This window comes from Corapipo altera, unplaced genomic scaffold, assembly GCF_003945725.1.
Source record: "Corapipo altera isolate COAL_440 unplaced genomic scaffold, ASM394572v1 23, whole genome shotgun sequence".
NCBI lineage: Eukaryota > Metazoa > Chordata > Aves > Passeriformes > Pipridae > Corapipo > Corapipo altera.
Genome location: NW_020884878.1, coordinates 9,586,946 through 9,608,458, shown reverse-complemented (window position 1 = coordinate 9,608,458; position 21,513 = coordinate 9,586,946). Strand labels below are relative to the sequence as shown.

Here is a 21,513-nt window from a genome sequence, read left to right as displayed (position 1 = left end):
GTTAAGCAAAGGCAGAGCTTATGTGCACATGCAGTGCAAGAAAGGATTTCCTACTATGCCCCAGGAAAACTGACAAACCAAACTATTCTCTAATTGAGTTGTGTTCCACTGTACTGAAAAATGTGGTCTTTTTAGCAAACAGCTTTAAAGCTAATTAAAGAGCTTCTTTGCTCATTTTTAAGAATAATGTTATGCAACCGTGTTTGCAGTTTTAGCTGGGTGCTACAATGTCTGTCCATACAAATAGCAAATCATGACATAATCTTTTTAAGTGATCTAAATATTTTGATGAGAAAGCCAGACATAAGGCTGGCAGGACAGCTATCAGATCTCAATTCAAAGTGTGCATCATCATTACTGGAAGACAGAAGCATGTCTGAAATACTTGTTTTACAGAAGAACTTCCAGAGCTATTATAAAGCAATTTATATCCAAAATGTATTTTGGGGGAAGAGTAAAAAACAAACCTTTACATTTGTAGTATCATAATAAAAGATTAGAGAGTGGTGGCAAATGGAGTTAAATTCATCTGATGGCCAGTCACAAGTGGTGTTCCCCAGGACTCAGTTATGGGGTCAGTCCTGTTTAATATCTTTATAGATGATCTGGATGAGGGGATCAAGTGTTCAGTCAGTTTGCAGATGACACCAATTTGGGTGAGAGTGTTGACCCGCTGTGGGGTAGGAAAACTCTGCAGAGAGATCTGGACAGGCTGGATTGATGAGCCGAGGCCAACAGTATGAGGTTCAACAAGGCAGTGCCCTGCACTTGAGCCACAACAACCCCCTGCACTGCTACAGGCTTGGAGCACAGTGGCTGGAAAGCAGCCCAGTGGAAAAGGACCCTGGGGGTGCTGGTCGACAGCAGCTGAACATGAGCCAGAAGTATGTCCAAGAAGGCCAATGGCATCCTGGCCTGGATCAGAAATAGTGGGGCCAGCAGGACCAGGGCAGTGATCATCCCTCTGTACTCGTCACTGGTGAGGCCAGACCTGGAATCCCGTGTCCAGTTCTGGGCCATTCACTACAAGAAAGGCATTGAGGTGCTGGAGTGTGTTCAGAGAAGGGCAACAGAGCTGGTGAAGGACTGGAGCCTTAGAAAGAGCAGCTGAGGGATCTGGGGGTGTTTAGCCTGGAGAAGAGAAGGCTCAGGGGGCACCTTATTGCTCTCTACATCTGCCTGAAAGGAGGTTGCAGGTGGGGAACGGTCTCTTCTCCCAAGTAGCAAGCAAGAGGACAAGAGGAAATGGCCTCAAGTTGCATCAGGGGAGGTTTAGTCTGCATGTTAGGAAAAATTTCTTCCCTGAAAGGGTGGTCAGGCATTGGAAGAGTCTGCCCAGGGAAATGATGAAATCACCATCCTCAGAAGTGTTCAAAAAGTGTGTGGTTGTGGCACTTGGGGACATATGGTAAACATGACAGTGCTAGGTTAAGAGCTGGACTTGATGATCGATCTTAGAGGTCTTTTGGAACCTTAATGATTTATGATTCTATGAACATAAATAATTTTGTTTTCCTCAGAAATTGTTTGCAGCTTGAACAGTACAAAACCAAGCTGTTCCACAAACAAGATAGTGAACTAGAGAAAAAGTAAAAGTGAAAACTGAAGAGTGATATTTTTTTTTTCCCTTTGTCAAGCTTAAGAAATATGAATGATAAATTAACAGCTTGGAGATTGAGGACATTGCGACAGTTAATAATAATTTTCTAGAACAAAATTTGATAATGGTTTGGACGGCTTTTGGAAATAGAAATGCTGTTCCAATGAACCTAACCCTCCTCCAAGTAGGGAAGCATATTAAAAACCTCTGCCAAGTAAAGGGGCAATTTCACTACAAGTATTTCTACAGGAACTGGTTTTGACTGGCACTATTTTCCAAGAAAATTTAGCCAAATTCCTAACTCAGATCAAGAATAGGAAGTAATACTTAGTGGCATCTAAAGGAATATATGAATGGTCATATTTACATCACAGAAGCAGGTCAGCTGGCATATGCAATAGTTTTTTCATCTATTATTCCCTTACCATCTACATCTTAAATCAAACTTGCGGAGTGCTTAACAAATACAGCAGTTTTCTATATTACTGATAAATTTACAGCATCTACAAAATTTAGTGATGACTACTACTTTCCACTGGCACTGTATGTAGTTCACTAGACTAGGAGGAATTTATATACATAGACATCAGCCAGCAATTTTTCATATTACTGAAACCTCATAAACAAAGATGGAAAAAAGTTATATATTTTTGTCATCGAAACTGAAAGTAGCCAAGATCACTGTCCCCTGTATGGAACAATGCTTCTGTTAAATCAATTTTTTTACAGAGAAAGAGTTGTTCCAGTAGTCAGTATGGAAATAAAGAATTTGAAACTTGAGCAGTTCACGTTTTTTTTTCTGCAATAATTGGTCTACAGGGTATTCCTGAAGTGAGTAATTACATGACACAAATACGAGGAAATCAATTTTTGAGATACCAAGGATAAAAAGAATTTTTTCCAGAATTACATGAATCGACCAAGAAAAATGCTGCTCTATTTCTCAGTGGAAAGGCAAAATTAATAAAATTTGATGCCAAGAAAGCCAAAGTGATGATGTGCCATCAGTCAGTAAAACAAGAAAGTGTCTTGTATTGTTACCGGTGATAAAGAAGATCTCAGCCAGGACACCATTAGGTAGCTGAACTTGCTGAATGTCACAATAAAATTTTTGGAAATCTGACTGAAAAATCTTGTTACCATTAGCAATCCTCCTTGAGCACTTTCAGGTGTTGGACAAGATACCACAAAACTGGAGAAAGACAAACACAAAGAGCAGTTCTCAGGAGCCAAGTGGTTGCCCCAAAGCAAATAACTTATTCTTCATATTCCTCATTGGACACTTTAAAGAAGACTTTAGGTAAAGATAAACCCCCTGTTTGGAGGGTCACTGTATTTTAACCAGATGCATGGACTAGATTATTTCCTGAGGTCCTTTCCAGCTCTTTCTTTCCAATTCTCATGCTCCACAGAATTAAACAAGTACAGAAGTCAGTGTGGTTTTGAAACCTTAAGTGTTTTGTTATTCTGTTATTACTGTAGCTGTTATTGCAGATGCGGTGACTGACCAGGCTACATTCACTATGTAGAGATGTTTACCCAGTGCATTTAAAATTTATCTGGATGATAAAAGATTAACACTGCTTTGAAGTTAATTTATGGCTTCTGAAACACACACATCAATACCCTTTCAAAACTTGGAGAGACTCTACAAAGAGACAATTTCATTATTTACACAACTGAATTAAAAAATCTTAAAATGGCATTGCCTCTTTGGGATTTTACTTGTTTACTTAATGGGCCTCGACATAAAAGCATTTTTGGCAGACACTTTATAGTCACTGAAGTAAAGGACTGATTTAAAACAGCTGATTTTCTTTTCACCACCTCCTGCTGCAACAGTATACTGGCAAAATAGCATGGAGTTAACAGTACGTAGGATGAATTAGGGCCTATTTTTTCCTTGAGAGTTTAAAATCCCAGTGCAAAGCTGATCCTCCAGGTGCTTTTGCTGTTGGCATATACTCCTGGTTCAGACTCCCGCAATATGCTGAAGCAGTAAAAACATGATCAAAGATTTCAGCCTTGGAGATGGAGCCAAGAAGTACATGTCAGAAGGGTGATAAAAAAATCACATACAAAAAAAGCTTTCAACATATAGAACGTACATTTTTATTATCCTACTTTTTGGATTGGTGTCAAAGGTTTTCCAGAATCAATCGGTAAGCGAAACCACTGAATTTTCATGCAAAGTGATAACAATATCTGTGAGACACAGGGGAAAGCATAAGAAAAGGGACAAAATATGTTCATTGTGAATTGTTGAATAGTAAATTCTGCAAACAAGAGAGAAGTTGAAAATAAAGTTCCAACAGCTAAACCATGAAACGGCGTAAGAATGAGCTGTCGGGAGCTCTTTTCGGCCGTGGTGAGCAGTGGAGCTGGCCCCGAGTATTTTAAAACCAGGTTGATGGATTAGCAAGCTGTGCAAGAAATCAGGCGTGTGGCAGCCAAGTATGGATCTCAGAGATTTGTGTGATGCAGAGGACCTGCACATGCCGCGAGAGCGGAGCTGAGCTGAGCTGCCCCTGCCCCTCGGTGAGGGCATCACTTTGCTCCCCAGCACCGGCTCCGACCGGCGGGACCAGCCTGGGGATTCCCGGTGCCGCTACCACCTCCCTGTGCCCGCGCACCCAGGCTTCTCGCTCCCAGCGGGATGCCTCGCGCGAGGCCGGGGCTGTGGGGCCATTCCGCGTGCACTCCAGCCCCTGTTCGCCCCCGGAGACCGAGAGGCTTTGTGTCAGCTCAGGCTGCTCCGGCGCGGGGGTCCCGAGCGGGTCCGGAGCCCTCAGCATCTGCCGGCCGGGCCGGTGCGCGGTGCCGGGGCGGTGCCGCCCCACAGGTGCTGCGGGCGGGGCGGGGAAGGCGGTGCCGCCCGCGGGCTCCCCCCGCCGCGGGGCGGGCTCAGCCCAGCCCAGTGCGGGGGCCGGGTCGCCGCCGCCACCGCCCCCTGCCGGAGCCGCTCGCCGAGCCGCGCCGGGCCGGGCCGGGCTGTGCCGGGAGCTGCCGGAGCTGGAACTGGTACCGGTGTCGACTCCGCTGCCGCGGCCGCGCCCGCCGCTGCTGGGGGAGGCGGCGCCGGTGCCGCGCCCCCGCGCCCCGCCCGCCCCCGGCAGCAGCAGCAGCGGCAGCGGCAGCCTCAGCACCTCCGCCAGCTCCGCCAGCAGCTCCAGCGGCAGCACCATGGACCTCTCCTTTATGGCCGCGCAGGTGGTGCGCGATGGCGGGACGGCACCGGGCGGGACGGCACCGGGCGGGACGGGACGGGAGCGGACCGCGGGCGCGCATCCCCTCCTCTCCTTTCCGCGCCCTTCCTCTCCGCTCCAAAGTTGCGTCGGCGCGGGGGTAAACCCGAGCGGCGACGAGCCTTGGGAAAGGGGCGAGGACGGGAAAGGAAGGAGAAAAATAAGCCAGCTGGAGCTGGAAGTGCTGCCGAGGAGAAGTTGCCGTGCGCGGCTCGGGGTGCAGCACCTGTTAGCGCCCAGCGGCGGGGCCCGGCCGCGCCTCCGGTGCGGTGCCAGCGGCCTGGGGATGGGGAGGGAGATGCATCATCGCGCTGTCGTCCGAGGACAGGCTGTAAACGGAAATCGTAGATGTGATTTTTCTGTTCTTTTCCTCCCTTCCCTACTGCGATTGTACGTGCATCTGTGGTTTGGTTTTTTTAAGTTGTTGTCTTTGCATACAGAATCCAGCTTGGCGTGTATGGATATACTCCTCTGTTTGCATGAACAAATTGTTTAAATTGCAGCTTAGTTCTGGATTCTTGCTCGAGGCATGATTGTGGGTGTTGGTGTTCGATGTATTCATGCTTAATATACTGAGAAGTATGTAACAGCCACCCAAAGCCAAAAATCATCATGGTGAATCCAGGTGAATTAGGTTTTTAAACTGACAAACAGTGCTGTGCTTCAGAAAGAGTCACACTCACCATTGCCTTTTCCAGGATAAATTCTTCTATTAATGTGGATACCCAAGTGTAGTTGGCTTTTTTAAAGAATGATTTGGATCCAAGTTTGAGATTTTGCTGAAAAACATCACCCATCATTTAGAGGCCAGGGCAGCCTTTCCACATGGTTGCTGCCAGATGCTGACTTCATCTGGAGGTTTTTTGTGGAAGCCAAATCTAGTCTTTGTGCTGTTGTTTTATTTCATTAGTGCAATGGCTATTTTGTCTTGTTCCCTTCTTAAAGTCCACTTCTGAAGGGGTGTCAGGCCGTGCCTGAATGTAGAGTGAAGCTGTCTGAAGTTAGCAGTGAGCTGTCCAAGTATCTCTTCCATTTGGAGGTATTTCTAAGAAAAATATTTTTTTAAGGAAAACCACAGTGGGGAGGAGGAAAGCATCATTTCTACTGATATGAGGTCTTCCTGGGAACTGGAGTGTTCTTAGGAAATTTTGTATGTGTCAAATCATCTTCCCGTGGTCTTTCTCAGCACAATCAGCGAGCTCCCTGTATCCGTCTTTTGTCGCCTAAGCACTGAGCTGAAGCAGAATGTCCCTGTAGCACAGAAGTGCAGCACAGCAGCAGGTTTTACCTGTAGTCAGTGTGGTGTGTGCCGAAGCTGGGACTAGTGCTGCCCATTCCTTTTCTATACTCTCCTTTATTCTTGCTGTCCCACAGTCCATGTATCTTCTACTCTAATTGTGCACTGAAAGAGCCACAAAGCTGGGTGCTTTAGTTCTTTCAGAACAGTTCCCTGTACAAATATGTCTTATACTTAGTAATGTTATTAGTGCAACAGTTTATAGTGAAATGTGGGCTTTTCTTTCTCCCTAATCCTCTGGAGTTAATTTATTGTGTTCCTTATTGTGTTCACAAGAAGTGACAAATGATAGATTTGTTTCAGTGTGAGGCAATACGCCTCAGGAAGAAAGGATGGAATACCTTGGAGCTCTCTGCCACAAAGCCCTTTGGGTGGTGAGGAGAAGGTGGGAAGCAGTCGGGGCTCCCAGGTGTCTCTCCCAATGGGAGCTCACTGGGCCTGCACAGCACCTGTTTCACAGGGCATGTGGGGGATTCCTCCAGGGGTTATTGGTGTAATTAACCTTAGATGAGCTGTAGGAGATTTCCTGGGCTCTTTTTCTGCTGAAGGAGATGAATTCGGTTGTTAGGTCACTATGTATAGCAGATGCTGCACTTACCTCTGTTACTCCCCTGTCACAGGTCTCTTGTACCTTTCTTTCTGAACTGTCAGTTCTTTCCGTTCCTGTCACCATATTGGCAATTAACTGCCAGTGTGTCACTCCTTTGATTTAGGTATTGCTTTCCTTCAGCTTTCTTTTCACTGCTATATCATTCTGTCTTTTTTTTTGAAAAAATGCCATAATCTCTGTGGCATCTCTGGTGGTGCTGGAGTGGCAGGGTGGGGACCTTCAATAGGAAAATAGGTCATGCCTAAACTGAGATGCTTCATGGCATACAAGCAATGGTTGCCTCTCAGGTTAATTTAGTTTCTACAGAATACTGCAGACTATTTATGTTCCTATAAATTGCTTTTGGGTATTATCATGCCTTTGCACTGCTCATTGTGGACCAAGTTGGCTTTGCTAGATATCTTGTGAGACACCATAAACGACCTGTACCTTAGAGCCCCAGTGTGATGGATACGTAGAAGCAGAAGGTGTAAGTTAGGTTACCACTTGCAGCCTCAGGGATCCTATAGTGTGTTACAGAGACTTAAAATATGGCCTCCTCCTAAATGCACAGGATGAAAATGTCAGACCAGATAATGCAACAGTTAACAAGGGGTTTTAAGTAAAGTTTTGGTGTGTTTGCTAAAACATTCAGTGGGTGAGAGTTTGCACATCTGGATAACTGTATTGGTATGTTCACCACTCTGGACACCTGAACACCCTGCTTTCTAGAGGCATCGGGTAGCTATACAAATAAACTTCATCTTCCATATTCAGCACCTCTCCTCCTTTTTAAGATGTCTGTGAGATGATTTTTGTCTTGGAGGCCCTGAAAGCATTCCATGTACCAGCAGAAAGATAAACAAAATGCTCCCTAGAATTATATATTTTATGCTATAGAAAGGATAAGACTTTGCTGATAAAAATTATTGTTGTGGAACAGGAGACTATCAGGGAGTAATGCTAACAAATCTGTGCAGTGTAGATGCAGCACTAGGTTTTGGATATCCAAAACCTCAGCTGTATTATATTTATTAGCTATGCCATGGAGAACAGCTTTTGACTGTAACAATTAAATCTGTTGTTAAAATAAGCCTTTTTGCATCAGTGTGTTCATCAGTAGTTGGTTGTGCAGGCTTAGGTGTCCTCTGTTCTGCATGTTCTCTAATTGACTTTGGGTAAGGTCAGTTGTGCTAATAAGTCTGACTCTCACCTAGTCAAAGCCTATTAGCTAGTGATTTTTTTTTTCCATTTTAAATCCATGTTTTAATTTAAGTAATGCTGTAAACCTCAAGATACTATGCCAAAGATGTTCAGCCACTGCTAAGCTGTATGACTGGCTCATTTCTGCATATTGTTCAGTGATTTCAGAGTGCTCTTGTAGTCTAGGTAACCTCAGAAATAGCCACTTCTTTTGGGTAGACACTTTTGCTTCCAGCAAAAGCCTGGGTTTGGGGGATGCTGAGCTCTGCATCCAAGCTAAGAGCACTCGAGGCTTTTAGTAGGGGTTAAGGGTTTGCTGTCAGATGCCCAGGGGTGAGCTGCCTCCCTTCCCTGCTTCTGACACACTAAAATTAATATTCATTTAACAGCCAGCTGATGGAAAAGAAATAACAATCAAAATTGCATCTGGGTTAATGGGAGCAGGGTTGAAACATATTCAACTTGGAAAAAACAGAAGCTCAAAATGGGGGAAAAAACTGGGACGATTGAGAAGAAAAAATGATGTCATGGTGTTCAGTGTGGAACAAATCGATATGAGCTGAGCAGCACCTGCAGTCATAATGCCAGTTATGTGTTTTTCAAGATTTATGTTTGCAATTTAATTTTCCTGGAGTTTTTTTCTCTATTTTTTGTTTCATAATGAAAATAAGGAATGAATTTCTTTATTTGCAATGTTTTTATGGTTGTGTATATCTTCATACAGTAAAAATATTATTTTAATTGTCAAATAAATGGCCTTTTCTTCTTTTACATATAGAACAGGGAAAAGGTAGTAAGATCTTCTGGAGTTCTGTGGATAGAATATCTGTGGATATTTTTTGAACTCGGTTATATACAGTTCATGTTGATTCTCCATGTTCAAAAGCTCTTTGTAAACAATTTCTGAGGATTTGGAGTACAAGAATTTGAATTCCTTATGTTTAGTTTAATGATTAAAAATTATATTTTTACAATCTTTGATTTCAATTGGAGTGTTGGGGATTTTTTTAAATAAGAAAAATGATGTCATGGTTCAAGAGCTAGCGAAACAAGTGAACAAGTTTGGTACAGGAAGCAAAACCATTAAAAAGTAAAGATATTTTAAATGTCATTGCTTTTGTGTTCTGTATTACTCTTCTGGGGTTTCAGGTCTGGTCAGTGATCACTTAAGTCACTTTAAGCCTTTCATTGCATTGACAGTAACTCAGATCCCCAAAACAGGGTGATAGTCCTTAGTGTCACTTGAAGAAACCCTATAGCTACTTATAAGCCTGGCAGAATAACAACTCCAAGGCTGCCATGCTTCTGCATGAAACATACATTATTAAGAAATATGCAATTTCTGGAAAGCACTGGAATACACAGAGTAAATGAGTTAATTTAGAATCAATAATGTCATGCAAGTTATTTTTGAAAATATAGTAGCAGAATCTACAAAATTTGATTTGAAATAAGATTTCTTTTTGACTTATTATGGAATCATAGCATCATTGTCATTATGTCATTTTTATGTTGGAAAATACTTGTAAGATCTAGTCCAGCCATTAGTGTGGCACTGCCAAGTCCGCCACTAAACCATGTCCCTAACTGCCACATGTACACATTTTTTAATTACCTCCAGGGGTGGTGACTCAACCACTTCCCTGGGTAGGCTGTTCCAACGCTTGACAACACTTTATATGAAGAAATGTTTCATAACATCCAATTTAAACCTCCCCTGGGACAACTTGAGGTCATTTGAAATTTGCCCTGTCCCTTGTTACTTGGGAGAAGAGACTGACCCCCATCTTGGCTACAATCTCCTTTCAGGTAGTTGTTGAGAGTGTTAAAGTCCCTGCTGAGCATTCTTTTGTCCAGGCAAAACAGCCCCAGCTCCTTCAGCCACTCCTATTCAGACTCATGCTCCAGATCCTTCACCAGCTTAATACTCCTATTTTCCAGACGGCGTGGGCTGCCCATGTGCATGCTGCAAAGCTGCTGTGTCCACAGAGGGTGTACGTGGTGTTTTTGGACACCCAACCACCTGACCAGAGCTGCCGCATTTCCAGAAATCCCAGACATAGGTTCAGTATCCTTTAATTCCATTCTAATTACATTTCTGGATATTGGAAGATGCGCAATTAGAATCCGCTGTACTCTGCTGTACCAGCACAGAGGAACCAGAGGCAGGATAATTCTGCATTTGTTTTCCCACTTTTTCTTTATCTCTTCTTCATCTCCGGAGTCAAGAGGGATTCAAGGCCTTTATTAACTGTGTGCTCTTTTTACAGCAAGGTAATCTGAAGGTATTAAAAACCAGAGGTTTTAGATTTGTGGGTTTGGTAGGTTATTCCCACTAGCTCAAAACAGAATCCAGGCTACTTGCTCAATGTGAGCTGGCATGTCTGTGTGCACCATACATGTGCCAAGAAAGCTGAATTCATTGCCTGCCTCCAGAGAAAGACAGACCTTTCAATCATGTCTGCACTTGGAGAATCTATGTGTGGCAGTGCTGAATGGAGTGGGCATTTGGAAGCTTTGATGTTTCTGGTGTATGCTCAGGACTGATGTAGTCTACTTTTTTCTTTTAAAAAGTGGGATTGCCAAAAAGTAAGCTCTAAGCCAAAACCACACGGAGAATCAGGAGTTAGAGATGCATGAACAAAGACATGATCCTTGTCAAAAGCTGCCCTGATTATAATCCAAGACCTAAGAAAAAACCTCTTTGATCTATAGCATTAAACATTAACAATGTTAGCTGGGAGCATGTAGTCATTCTTTTACATAACCAGTTCAGTGTTCACTTCTGTACAGCATAATAGGGCACTGACCATTACTCTAGCACCTCTGCTTTCTTCCAAAGGTTAAAGTAATTTTCTCTGGCTTCCTTTGATTCCTCCAGAATGTCTTGACCTATAATAAAGAGAATTAAAGCATCAGAAGCTGAAAAAGCAGATCAGAGTTTAACTAAGGATGTCTCAGGTGCTTTGGTTCAAGCATCAGTCCTGATGCCTCACTGTGGTATGGCACAGCCACAGGGACCAGCTGTGTAATCCAGATGTTGCAGAAGTCCTGTTCTGTGGGCAGAAATCAGTGGTGCCCTCATCCAGGATAGTGCCAAGAGTTGAGGTGAGAATCATTTTCTGGAGAAGTGTTTCTGGTGGCTACTTGGCATAATTGCATTAGATTTTTATTAGTGAAGGGAACATGAATCTTTTCTTACCACTGCAGTAACACTGCAAAAACAGCATTTCCAAGTCTTGTATAGGAGAAATTTCTGTTCTAGCGAAGCTTTTGAAAATTCATTGGAGCTTTGGGCACACTGGTTTTATAAAGTGTTGATACTGCATTTTGGAGGAGGCTGTTGTTACAGGATTGTGCTTGTAATTGATGTCAAAAGATGTTAAAAGCAGTGATTCCGATCCAGCAAAACACTTAAACACTTACTGCACTTGGAACACATGTATATTGTTCCGGTAACATCATCAGGACTGTCTGCTTGCTCAAAATGAAATATCTTAAAGTTTGGCACGGATGGAGAGAGAGTGCTTTGAAATTCATAAGAAAACATCCTAGGAGAGCAAGAGGAAACCTACTATTGATCATATTATCAATTCAGGGAAGGCTGAGATTATGTGTTTCAGAGTGACTGTATTTTCATCAATTAATAGCATGACCAATTTCTCGTAGGACCTGCTGAATATTGGAAGAGGAGGATGTGGTAGGAGGTGGATGGTAGGGAAGGGAAAGTGGGATGTGGCTCATGTGCTTGCATGTGTTTATGCAGTTAGTTATGTGCACCCTTACACAATGAGGGTTAGAAGAAACTGGAAATAATTTATTTGTCTTTGATGTGCCCATTAACTGTAAGATTAATTCTTTGAAACATATTTTCTTTTTTTTTATTATTTACATGGGTTTCAGCAGTTACATACTAAAGAATTCACAAAGGGAGCAGATCTCACATATTTCCATCTTTGTTAAGTATGGAAAGGAGGGTTGTAATATAATTGCAAATGGACATTCACATGTTTTACACAGATAAAGCATGAACCTTTCACAACACAGCCGATGGCAGCAATAGCTTGGATCCTATTGTACACAGAGAATAGCTAGAGATGGCAGGTAAGAGGAATGTAGTGCTGAAGCAGCACTACATTCATGCCAAACATCTTGCTTTTTCAGGTGCCTGTTTTTTTATTGAGCAGTAAGAGCCCTACCCTGTTCTGTAGTGAGCAAAATTATCCTGGCAGACTTGGTGAGAACAGAGTTTCTGGTAGCAACCGGATAACCCCATGGTATTGGGTCCTCAGAATCCATAGGCTAGAAAATCTAAACTGGCTATAGACTGGGGGGGGGGTGGGTGGGTGTGTGTTTAACCTTGTTTTTGGCTAATCTAGGCTGAGTTTCTCAATTCATTGATGAGCTGCAAACATGGGGGTGAAGATTCTGATTTAAGTTTTGTTGGAAATGGGATGGATGCTCATCAGTTAGGGAGCTAGTTTCACCACCTTGCTAACCCCATTCCCATAACAGATAAAAGCAAAAAACTCCAAATGATTCAAAGGGTTGTATAGGATTTAGTAAAGCAGTGTGTGCTGTAATGACCAGACACCATCAAATTAAATCATTGATCAAAGAAAACATTACAACATTCAAATGGAGTGCAGTGATGTGGAAGCAGAAAATGAGAGCATCAACCCAAGTAAATTCAGAAGTGACCAGCTCTGTTAGTTTGCTATGTCTGTCTGCTGGACTTTCCTAGAAATTCTGTCAGGAATTGCATTTTCTGCCTAAGCCAGTGACATCTGATAGAGTCCTCTGTCTGTTGTTCTGGCAGACTTCTTGGTTGGATGAGTATGGTATCCTAAATGATTTTTAAAGGTATCATTAGAAATAATGATGGCTCTCCGTGGTTGTTTTAAATACTTTTTTCTCAGTGAATAAATGCTCAAGTGTGAAATGAAGGTCCTTCAAAATTGGTCATAAACTGATGATAGTTGTCACCACCCATCAGTGGCTTGCTCTACGTCTTGTGCTGGTGAACACATCAGTAGTGGCTCCATTTCCATGGAGTAGCAGTGGGATAAATGCAGTTGAAGCTTTTGGCAAACATGATCTCGACATTATATATGCAAGTTATTAGCACTTCAGAACAAAAAAGCGTCAGAATGAAGTGAATTAACTCCTTGACGTCTGGTTTGAAGGTACTGCGTGGTCAGGGTGTTCCCTCCTGTCCCCTCTGGATCTGCAGTGAGCAATGCCTGTCCTTACATTGAGCACTGAATAGGAGTGAACAACATGGCCAGCTGGGACACAAAGACCAGGAGCACTGAACACTTACTGAATGTATGCTTCACAGTGCTGAAAGAATTACAGGGAGCAGAGGCAATAGAGGGTGGAAGATCTCTCGCTGTGAATACGACCCCTTGGCATGCACACGGCAGCCACAACTGATGCTGCGAGTGGTAGTTGTTACCCACGCGTTCCCTCGCTGGCTCGCACACCCACACAGTGCTTTCAGGTCTGTCTCACAGCACTGCCTTTTTGAAATGACACCTACTCTTAGACTGAGTCTTTAGTCTTTCGTTTTTGAAAGCTGAATTCCACACTCCTTGTAGCTGCCAGAGCCCAAACCTGCCAAGCAGAAGCTAATTAGAAAGCATTAAATTACAGTCCCTTCAGAAAAGCTCAGTGCCTCTGTGAAGCATGGTGCTGGATACAGGGCCACTTCCTTTTGTTTTGCAAAGTGTTTATCTCTAGTTTGGAAATGTTTTAAAAAATAATAATAATGAAACCTTTTACTCTCTGCTGGTTTCGTTTGTTGCAATTTTTTTTGTAAGCCTTTCAAATATTACGAAAGGGAGAACAGCCTAGGAATGAGCTGTACATGACTAAAACAAAACCTAACTTCCATCAACTTCCACTGTGGCTTTTTTTTTCTGCCAAAACAACTGAAAGAGCATTTGCAAACTGTGGAACAGTATGCTGGATTCTGTCACTGATAAAAGCTACCAGCCCCACAGAGTCACTGCATGGAAGGGGAAAGGACAGCTCTGTCTCTTTGATTGATGTGTAGAGGTGTTGAGGTGTATATTCAGAGAGAAAGAGCAACAATAGGACTAATGAGGAAGGAAAAATATAAAAATTTAAAGTTTTAAAGGATTTCTGAAAGTGCAGCTGAACCCAAGGACTTGGGTCAGCTGATCACATTGAAATCCTCTCAGACCTCAATTAAGTGTATGCCTAAAGTATGTAATTCTCTGAACTACACCTCTGCTTAAATGAAGTATATAATTAAATGCCTTGATAATCTGCAATAAGTGGCAAAGCATTTTGAGGTATGGTACTATCTCTTCTTTAAAAATGAGCTCCACTTGAAATAAATTGGGTTATATTTTGTCTTTTTTCCTTACTCTCCTTGATGCAAGACATAAGTTTTTATGGATCTTTCCCATGAGTTTTCTCCCAACTTTTCTCTTGTATGACTGTATAATATGTTTTCCTTCCAGCTCAGGTATGCAGTTCTCTTTGGGTATCTTCTTTCTTCGTCTCTCATTTCCTCCATTCTTACCTTTTATAAATTATTTCAGATGCTACAGTTGCCCCAGCTCAAGTCCAGATCCTACAGAGATTTGAGCTTAGTTCTGCAAAATGGGGGCCAAAGTGTAAACAATTCTCATGTTCAGGGACAAGGGATGAAAGCACAAAGTCAAATGCTACAGTCATTGAAAGTGTAAGCAACACAGCAGAAGCTTTCTCAGTTGTCTTATTAAAGACAGAAGCATGTTAGAATGTCTGCATGACTTTACTGGGCTGTAGGTTAGTAAAACTTGAGTGGCGCTTGATGTAGACTCTAAGCCTCAGGAATGGAAGTGTCACCTCCTCTGCTCTGTTTTGTGTTTTGGTTGTTCTCCAGCTGGAACAGAGCACATTACAACCTCAATTTCAAAAGTTCTGAATTCTCTTCTCTAGATGCTAATCCCAGGAGTCAGTTGGAGAAAAATATTGAAAATTCATTCACGAACACTCTTCTCTCTTTGCCTATCCTCAGATATCTTCCCCCCACAGACGTAGAGGACATCTTTATCAAATGTGTGGTTATTAACATGAAGGCATGCCAAATGGTTGCTGTTCTGTGATAGGATCCAGGCTGTGAAATGGTTCATTCTGTGTTGGTCTCTGAACCATCTGATTGAGCCTGCTGTGAAACTGTGCAGATGAGCAAGGCGGTGAAATCCTGCACTGATTTGTTGTCAGGGTGGCAGATGTTTTATTTTCCTGGTGTGTTCTCTGGCATTTCTCAAGGACGTGAAACAGAAACAGAAGAAATTGAATTGCTGCTCTCTCTCTCACTCCCTTGTTCTCCAAGGTAGTTTTGCAACTCATTTCTCCTGTAATCTTATTAAATGTCAGAAGAGGCATGCACCTCCTGACTTCTCTTACAACTGTGCTTTATACTTTCATAGGTAACCTTCTTTACCCAGCCAGCTGTAATTTTCAGCATGGGTGGTTTTCATGGTACATATCTTGCTTATCACTTTAGTGTACATAATACCCTTAACGGTGCTTTAAAGATGAACATTTGGATGACTAAATAAACATTCCTGCCTCTAAAACATTTGTCTCCTGACCTCTAGTCTGCACAGGATGTAGCTGGCAGAGGGGGAGGGCATGGAGAAGGCAGAAAACAACATACTGATGTAAGCTGCTGTGTGGGCTGCCATGATAAGCAACCCCTTGCCGTTCCTTAAAGCTTTTGGGTGGCAGCATATGCCACAGAGAATGCTGGCAAGTGAAGGGAAATGGGAAACAGGTAGCAAAGGTAGATTTGGCCAAACTCTGATGTCTTCCTTGAGCACACAACATGGTATGATTTGAATTGATGTATAGAATGCTGGCCAACTCCCAGGAGCCAGCTCATTATTTCTAAAACTGTTGGAAATGTCAAAGCCAACTGTTATTAAAAATCTTCAAATTGGTTCTAGAGGACAATAAATGGAATTAGGAGATTCTCTTCTGAAATGAAAGTTGGTCTTATCTTGCCATCTGATCTTTGCTGTTAGAAAACTAATCACGTAGTTTTACACTCTAAGTTTATCCTTGCCTAAGCAAGTGTATAAGTTCATTGATGCAAACAGATTTAATAATTTTTTAGTGTTAAATTTTTTAATTAAAAAGAAAAAATTCCATACCTTGTGTAGCCTATAAATTATGACTAATTCAACACAGCTCCACTACACCCATGATATCTTTTTTTACAGAAGAGTGTAAAGATTCACCTGAAAATAAAGGATACTGATAGGGAGGCAGAACTGCCCCGTGATGCTACAGAGGAGATACGGGTCTTAGTGAGAACTGATTCCCAGTTTGGGGCTTCTTCAATGTGGAAGCTTAAACTGGCATGGGTTGCAGAGGCAAAACAGCAAATCTTTCTTATGCCTCATGTGCACAGTCAGGTGGCCCAGCAGGTGAATGCTCAGAGCATTCCTCAGGATCTTCTGGATATGATTGAAGTTATAGCTTAAAACCTACAGCTTTGTCTTTTGGTACTTGATTCATGACCATCAAGCTCTGAGATTCTTATGTTTTTTTGCTTTGTTTTTTTACCTATGGAGTCATTTTCTTCAAAATGAATTTGGCATGTGATCGTACAGAAGCTTGGAAAACTGGGACTTTCACCAGTTCAGCAAAGCTTGGCCAGCTAGCAGAACAGGGTGTGTTCTTTCCCAAAAATAAGCAGCATCTTTCTGCATGCTGATTTTGACAGAACCCCCGACACCGGTTTTAGAGTAATACAGCTCATGCACAACTCTTTGCCTCAGGATTATACTATGCTCCTGTCTGTCCTAATAGCCATCCTGTTCACTGCCTGTCTCTCAGGAGGAGTGGAGTGGTGACAACAGAGGAGATGCAGCAGCTGTCACACCTATTTACAGCTTCTCAGTCACTGATGTGAGAATAAACAGACATGATATTCCTGCAGTTGCATTGTTAGCAATTTATTTTTAGAATCAATCACTTGAAAAATATCAAGGCACAGGTAAAATAGCTCTGTCATCACTTTCTGTGTGGTTTACAACCTGCTACTTGACCTGAGGATTTTCCTCTGTTTCTGTTAACTTAATAGAAGTGTTAAGGTCAAGGCCACATATTTACCTGGTGAAAGCACACATTTTTCTTCTGAGTGAATTGTACCATGATTGGATGTGGCTCACCAAATGTAGGAACATACTGATTCTTGTCCACTGCTGCCATTATATTCCCTGATTTTATTACCTGCTCTGCAGTGATGAGTAATTCTCACATGTAAGCAAGTGATATTTACTGTAAAAAAGGCCAAGTGAATTTATAGTTGAGCAAATGTTTAAAGAAATAACAGTTAGAGACTGCTTTCCTGTTTTGTTTGAAAATGTGGAGGGGAAAAGAAATTGAAAATATAAACATTTTGATATCCAAGAAACAAATGCTTGAGCTCAGATCTTCCAGTATTGCATCCCCAGAACCGTGGGCATGAAAATGGTTATATTTAGTCACTAAATCTTTATTAAAGTCAAACAATGGCTGACAGTACATTTGTAAACAAAGCAGTTAAGTCAGGAAAGTTGACAGGATTAAAATCTGTGGTCTATTTTGGGGGCTGAAGTGGAACAATTTCAGATAAACAGAAGGAGGGTGAGCCCCTAATACCCCATGCAGACACAGCATTTGGGGACATGGATCTTGTGCTCTCTTTTTCCTTTTGTCTCTGCTTTCCTCCTTCTCAGAGCTGCAGAGGGGACCACACAGAACAAGCGTCTCATGGTAGGAGCTATATTTTTGGCTTGGAGATGAGAGCAATCATTCCTTGAGCGCAGCAGATTGCTTACACGGTCTGATCGCTGGTAATCGCCCCTTCACAGCTGCCTCTTGGAGATGTACTCCAGCACAGTGGCAGCTACAAAGGGGCTTTGTAATCAGGCTGGCCTGCGGTCAGTGTTCCTAACTGGGACTTACCTATCGGTGTTTTTCTGAAGTGTGTGGGAAACAGTGTGACTGTGTATTTAAAAGCTCAGCAGGGATGGCGCTTTCAGGGCCGTGACTTCAGAGCTGCCATGAAACTCCTTATGCATCTTTATTTCCTCTCGTTTTGGGCAGCTTCATCTCTCTCACTGCCACCTTACTTTAATGTGCTGCTGCAGCCTTGCACTAAATTCCTGAGTGACAGCAGCACATTTCAGTGTTAGAGTATCTCTTCCACCATTAGTCCCTCTTTTGCCATGGCTCTGTGTGATGGCTGATGTCCTGCCTCATCAGCTAGTACCAAATAAGTTGGGTGCTTGTCTTTTAGAGCCACTAAGGATGCATTTATTCAGTAACTTACATTCTCTGTAGGATCCTGCATCTGGAAACGGTGTCTCCTGATGTTGTTCCCACTGGTTCATCATTAGGAGAGCTCTGCATTTCCCTGAAGGCACCAAATTGTAGCTTCCAGAACATAGCAGTTGGCATGTTTGGTCTTTTTTTATTCCCACATACTTTTTTCCTCCTGTTTGTCTATTTAATCCTGAAGAAGACTTGGTTTTGTGATTCTTGGGAGTGCTGGAACTAGTGCTGGAACCAGTGCTTCGAGCAGTACAACTCCAGTCAATTTTCAAATGAGGTACTCTTTTGGCTATAGGAATATTTGTTTCATACACAGTCTGGGCTAAATTTATTTTTGTAGATCCAAATTACACTGTGCTGTGCTGCTCAAACCCAGCACTGGATTTATGTTGTGAGAACCATCAGCAAAAACCCCTGAATTCTCCAGAATTGGATTTTTTTTTAACGTATTTCAAAGAAGGCACTAGATAGCCTCCAAATCTGTTCTTTGGAAAATGCAACAGAAGAGAAAGGATGTTTGTGAAACACGTGCTCCCAGATCCACATCTCTGTGTACATGAGTGTTGAGTGCTCAGTGCTGAGAGCAGCCATAAAGCATCAGTGGGAATGAACACAGGCCTTGCCTGCATGACATACATATGACCAAGGGAAAACAATGCACGTTAAAATTGTCACATGCTGGAGACACATAGTAGAGTTGGAAGAAGATACACAGGAATCACAAGCAGATGTAAATCCACTTGCTCTTGCTGTCTTCCAGGCAGTGCCAGGGGTCCTTTGGTGGTAGCTGCTTCTGCAGTAGAGTAGGCAGTGTGAATGCAGTGCCCACAAACTGCTTGTCAGTGGCAGAGGCCGTAAGTAAAAGGCAAATTAGCCTTGCACAGACCTGTGGAGGGAAAAATACAAGCTGAGGAAATAACAAGTGACTGCTGAGCACTCTGTTCTTTGCTGGATAAGGAACATACTGGAAATACTATGAAGATTTGGAAACCTGAAATTATTAACTGAAGAAACAAGGAATTTTTTTTTCTTTGTCTTTGGCCTTGTCCTTTTCTGTCTCGGTTAGTTTTCTGCTTACAAATGAAGACCATTTGAATCACAAATAAACTCGTGTCAACCATCTCATCCATCCTTCTGTATTTCCCTTCAAAATGTCATCTAATTCCAGCTGGCCAGCAATGATCTCTTCCATTTTCCACTTTTTATATTTCAGGACTGCCTCTTCCCATATATCCCTTCAACCTTGCATTAAGTTCTCACATACAGCAGAGCAACTTCATTGTTTTTTTCCCAGCATACGTTCTGAAAACTGTCCTTTTCTAAAGTTGACAAAATACCGGGCAATGGCTGGACTGCTGGTGCCTGTAACCTTCCAATTGCAGTTCTGTCTCATTGTCATCTTTGCCCTACTCCCAGTCCCTTATTTTTGGGATTTGATCAAGATCTTTTTATTTATTTTCATGGTTCCAATGGGATACTTATATTTAACTAGAATTGTTAGTACCTAGATAGAGTAAAAAAAAATTAAAATTTTTCAAATCACAAGTATGGGAATATTCAGCCCACTGAACACCATTTTGAAGGATTTGAATTTTTTTTTCTTCTTCTCCATATCTGTGGAGAAAATGAGAATAATTATATTCCCATACATGCATCCATATATGTGAAAGCTGTCAGCCTGTCAGTAATCCTCCCCAAAAAATGCTGCATAGTCACTGGCTGTTTATCATCCAGCTACTGGGTGCCAGGTAGCAGCACCCTTTTCCTCTAAGCAATGAATTGGGTAACTCAGGAGCCTAACACCATCCTGGATGTATCTTACTTTGGCCAGCCCTCTTCAATGTTTTTCATATTAGGGGTAAAGCCAAACAAATAAAAGAGCAATCAGTTAAAAAATGGAGATTAATTAGTTTAAATAATTATGTGAGGTAACCTGAGAACAACTCTGAAAGCTGCTGACAGTGGTGGTAAATCCTGTTAGTCTTTCAGTTTTAATGCTCTCACCTCAACGGCAATGGGAAGAAGCTCTCAAGGCAGTGAAGCAGACAGGAACGAGTCACTGCTTTGTGGATATCCCTCTTTCTTTTGCTGAAGCAGTCTGAGTTCCCATGCTGCTTCATTCACTTGTGGGGCAGTCCTCATGAGCACCCAGGTCAGCCCTGTGAGTGGGAGAGAGCAGCCTGTTTGCATCTGGTCTCAGCTGTCTGCTAGTACACACCCCTCTTCTTCCAGCAATGTGGCATTTTTTGTAATTGAGACAAAACCAATCCTGTGCTATTGTGCATTGCATCGGTTTTCAGATCTGGATTTCCAAATCACGTGTTTAAATCCAGTTTTCATGCATCAATACATTAGAGAGACTCCATTTGCGTAGTCCATTTCAGGTTGTAGTTGACTAGGTGAAAGCTGAGGTTGTCTTGTTTCTTTTCAACAAATGCACTAGTCCTGAGGACAGGAATTGCATGTCTATGCTGGCTCCATGTCTTTGGAGAGGGTAGAAAAACCTCATGTGTGGGATATGAATGAGGGTGTCTAAAAAGAAGGGGCTATCACCTTGAACTGAAGTCAGCATCTCTATGTTTTGTGTCAGATATGCTTGGAGTGGTTTGGGTCCAGTTAGCTTTGGTCTGGTTTAAATTAATTTCTTTTTGCTTTCAGTATCTTTATGGCAAAAAGGGGCAGATTCATTATGAATTTGCTGTTCATCATTTTGTGTCATGATATGAGAATTCATTTGAAATCATGATACAAAATAGCTGTTCATTTTTATTAAAATTCCATTTAGTCTTGCTGGTAGCTTCTTTTCACTTGAAAGAACAAGATGGCCAGCAGATGCAAAGGGTATCATCTGGAAAAAACTTTCTTAAATGTGCCTTTCATGCTTATTGATTTCTCAGCTGTGGAGACTAGTGCATCGGTGTTGCTTAAGTCAAACATTTACATTTATATTATAATACAATGCAGAATCATTATGGTCATAGACTTCCTGCTTTGACATGAGAAGTATCCTTTCCTTATGTTATTCAGCACTTTGTGTAAAAATGTTTGATGTTTCACTGGGCGATGTTGTTACTAGCAACTGAAGCATTTATCTTAGTGACATCATGTGTCTTAATCAACAAAAGATCACAGTAACCTTTAGAGAAAGTAGAGAACATCAGTATCCCTATAATTCACTCCACCAATGTCAAACTTTTCATGTGCAAAATATCTCATTTACATTTCTGCAAACAAA

General features: G+C 42.2%; 1 protein-coding gene across 2 annotated transcripts in view; it reads left to right on the top strand.

The window, feature by feature from the left end:
• Window positions 1-4,634: 4,634 nt before the first annotated feature.
• Window positions 4,635-21,513, top strand: part of CUNH14orf132 (chromosome unknown C14orf132 homolog) — a 56,110-nt gene continuing 39,231 nt past the window's right edge. Inside the window, exon 1 of one of the 2 annotated variants that reach the window (XR_003526761.1) lies at window positions 4,635-4,813. Coding sequence is in view for 1 of the 2 variants with exons in the window: in XM_027638160.1 (XP_027493961.1) it covers window positions 4,784-4,810 (27 nt within the window). In the remaining variant the exon portion in view is untranslated. The remainder of the gene's footprint in view (window positions 4,814-21,513) is intronic. The other variant, XM_027638160.1, reaches the window with a different exon arrangement.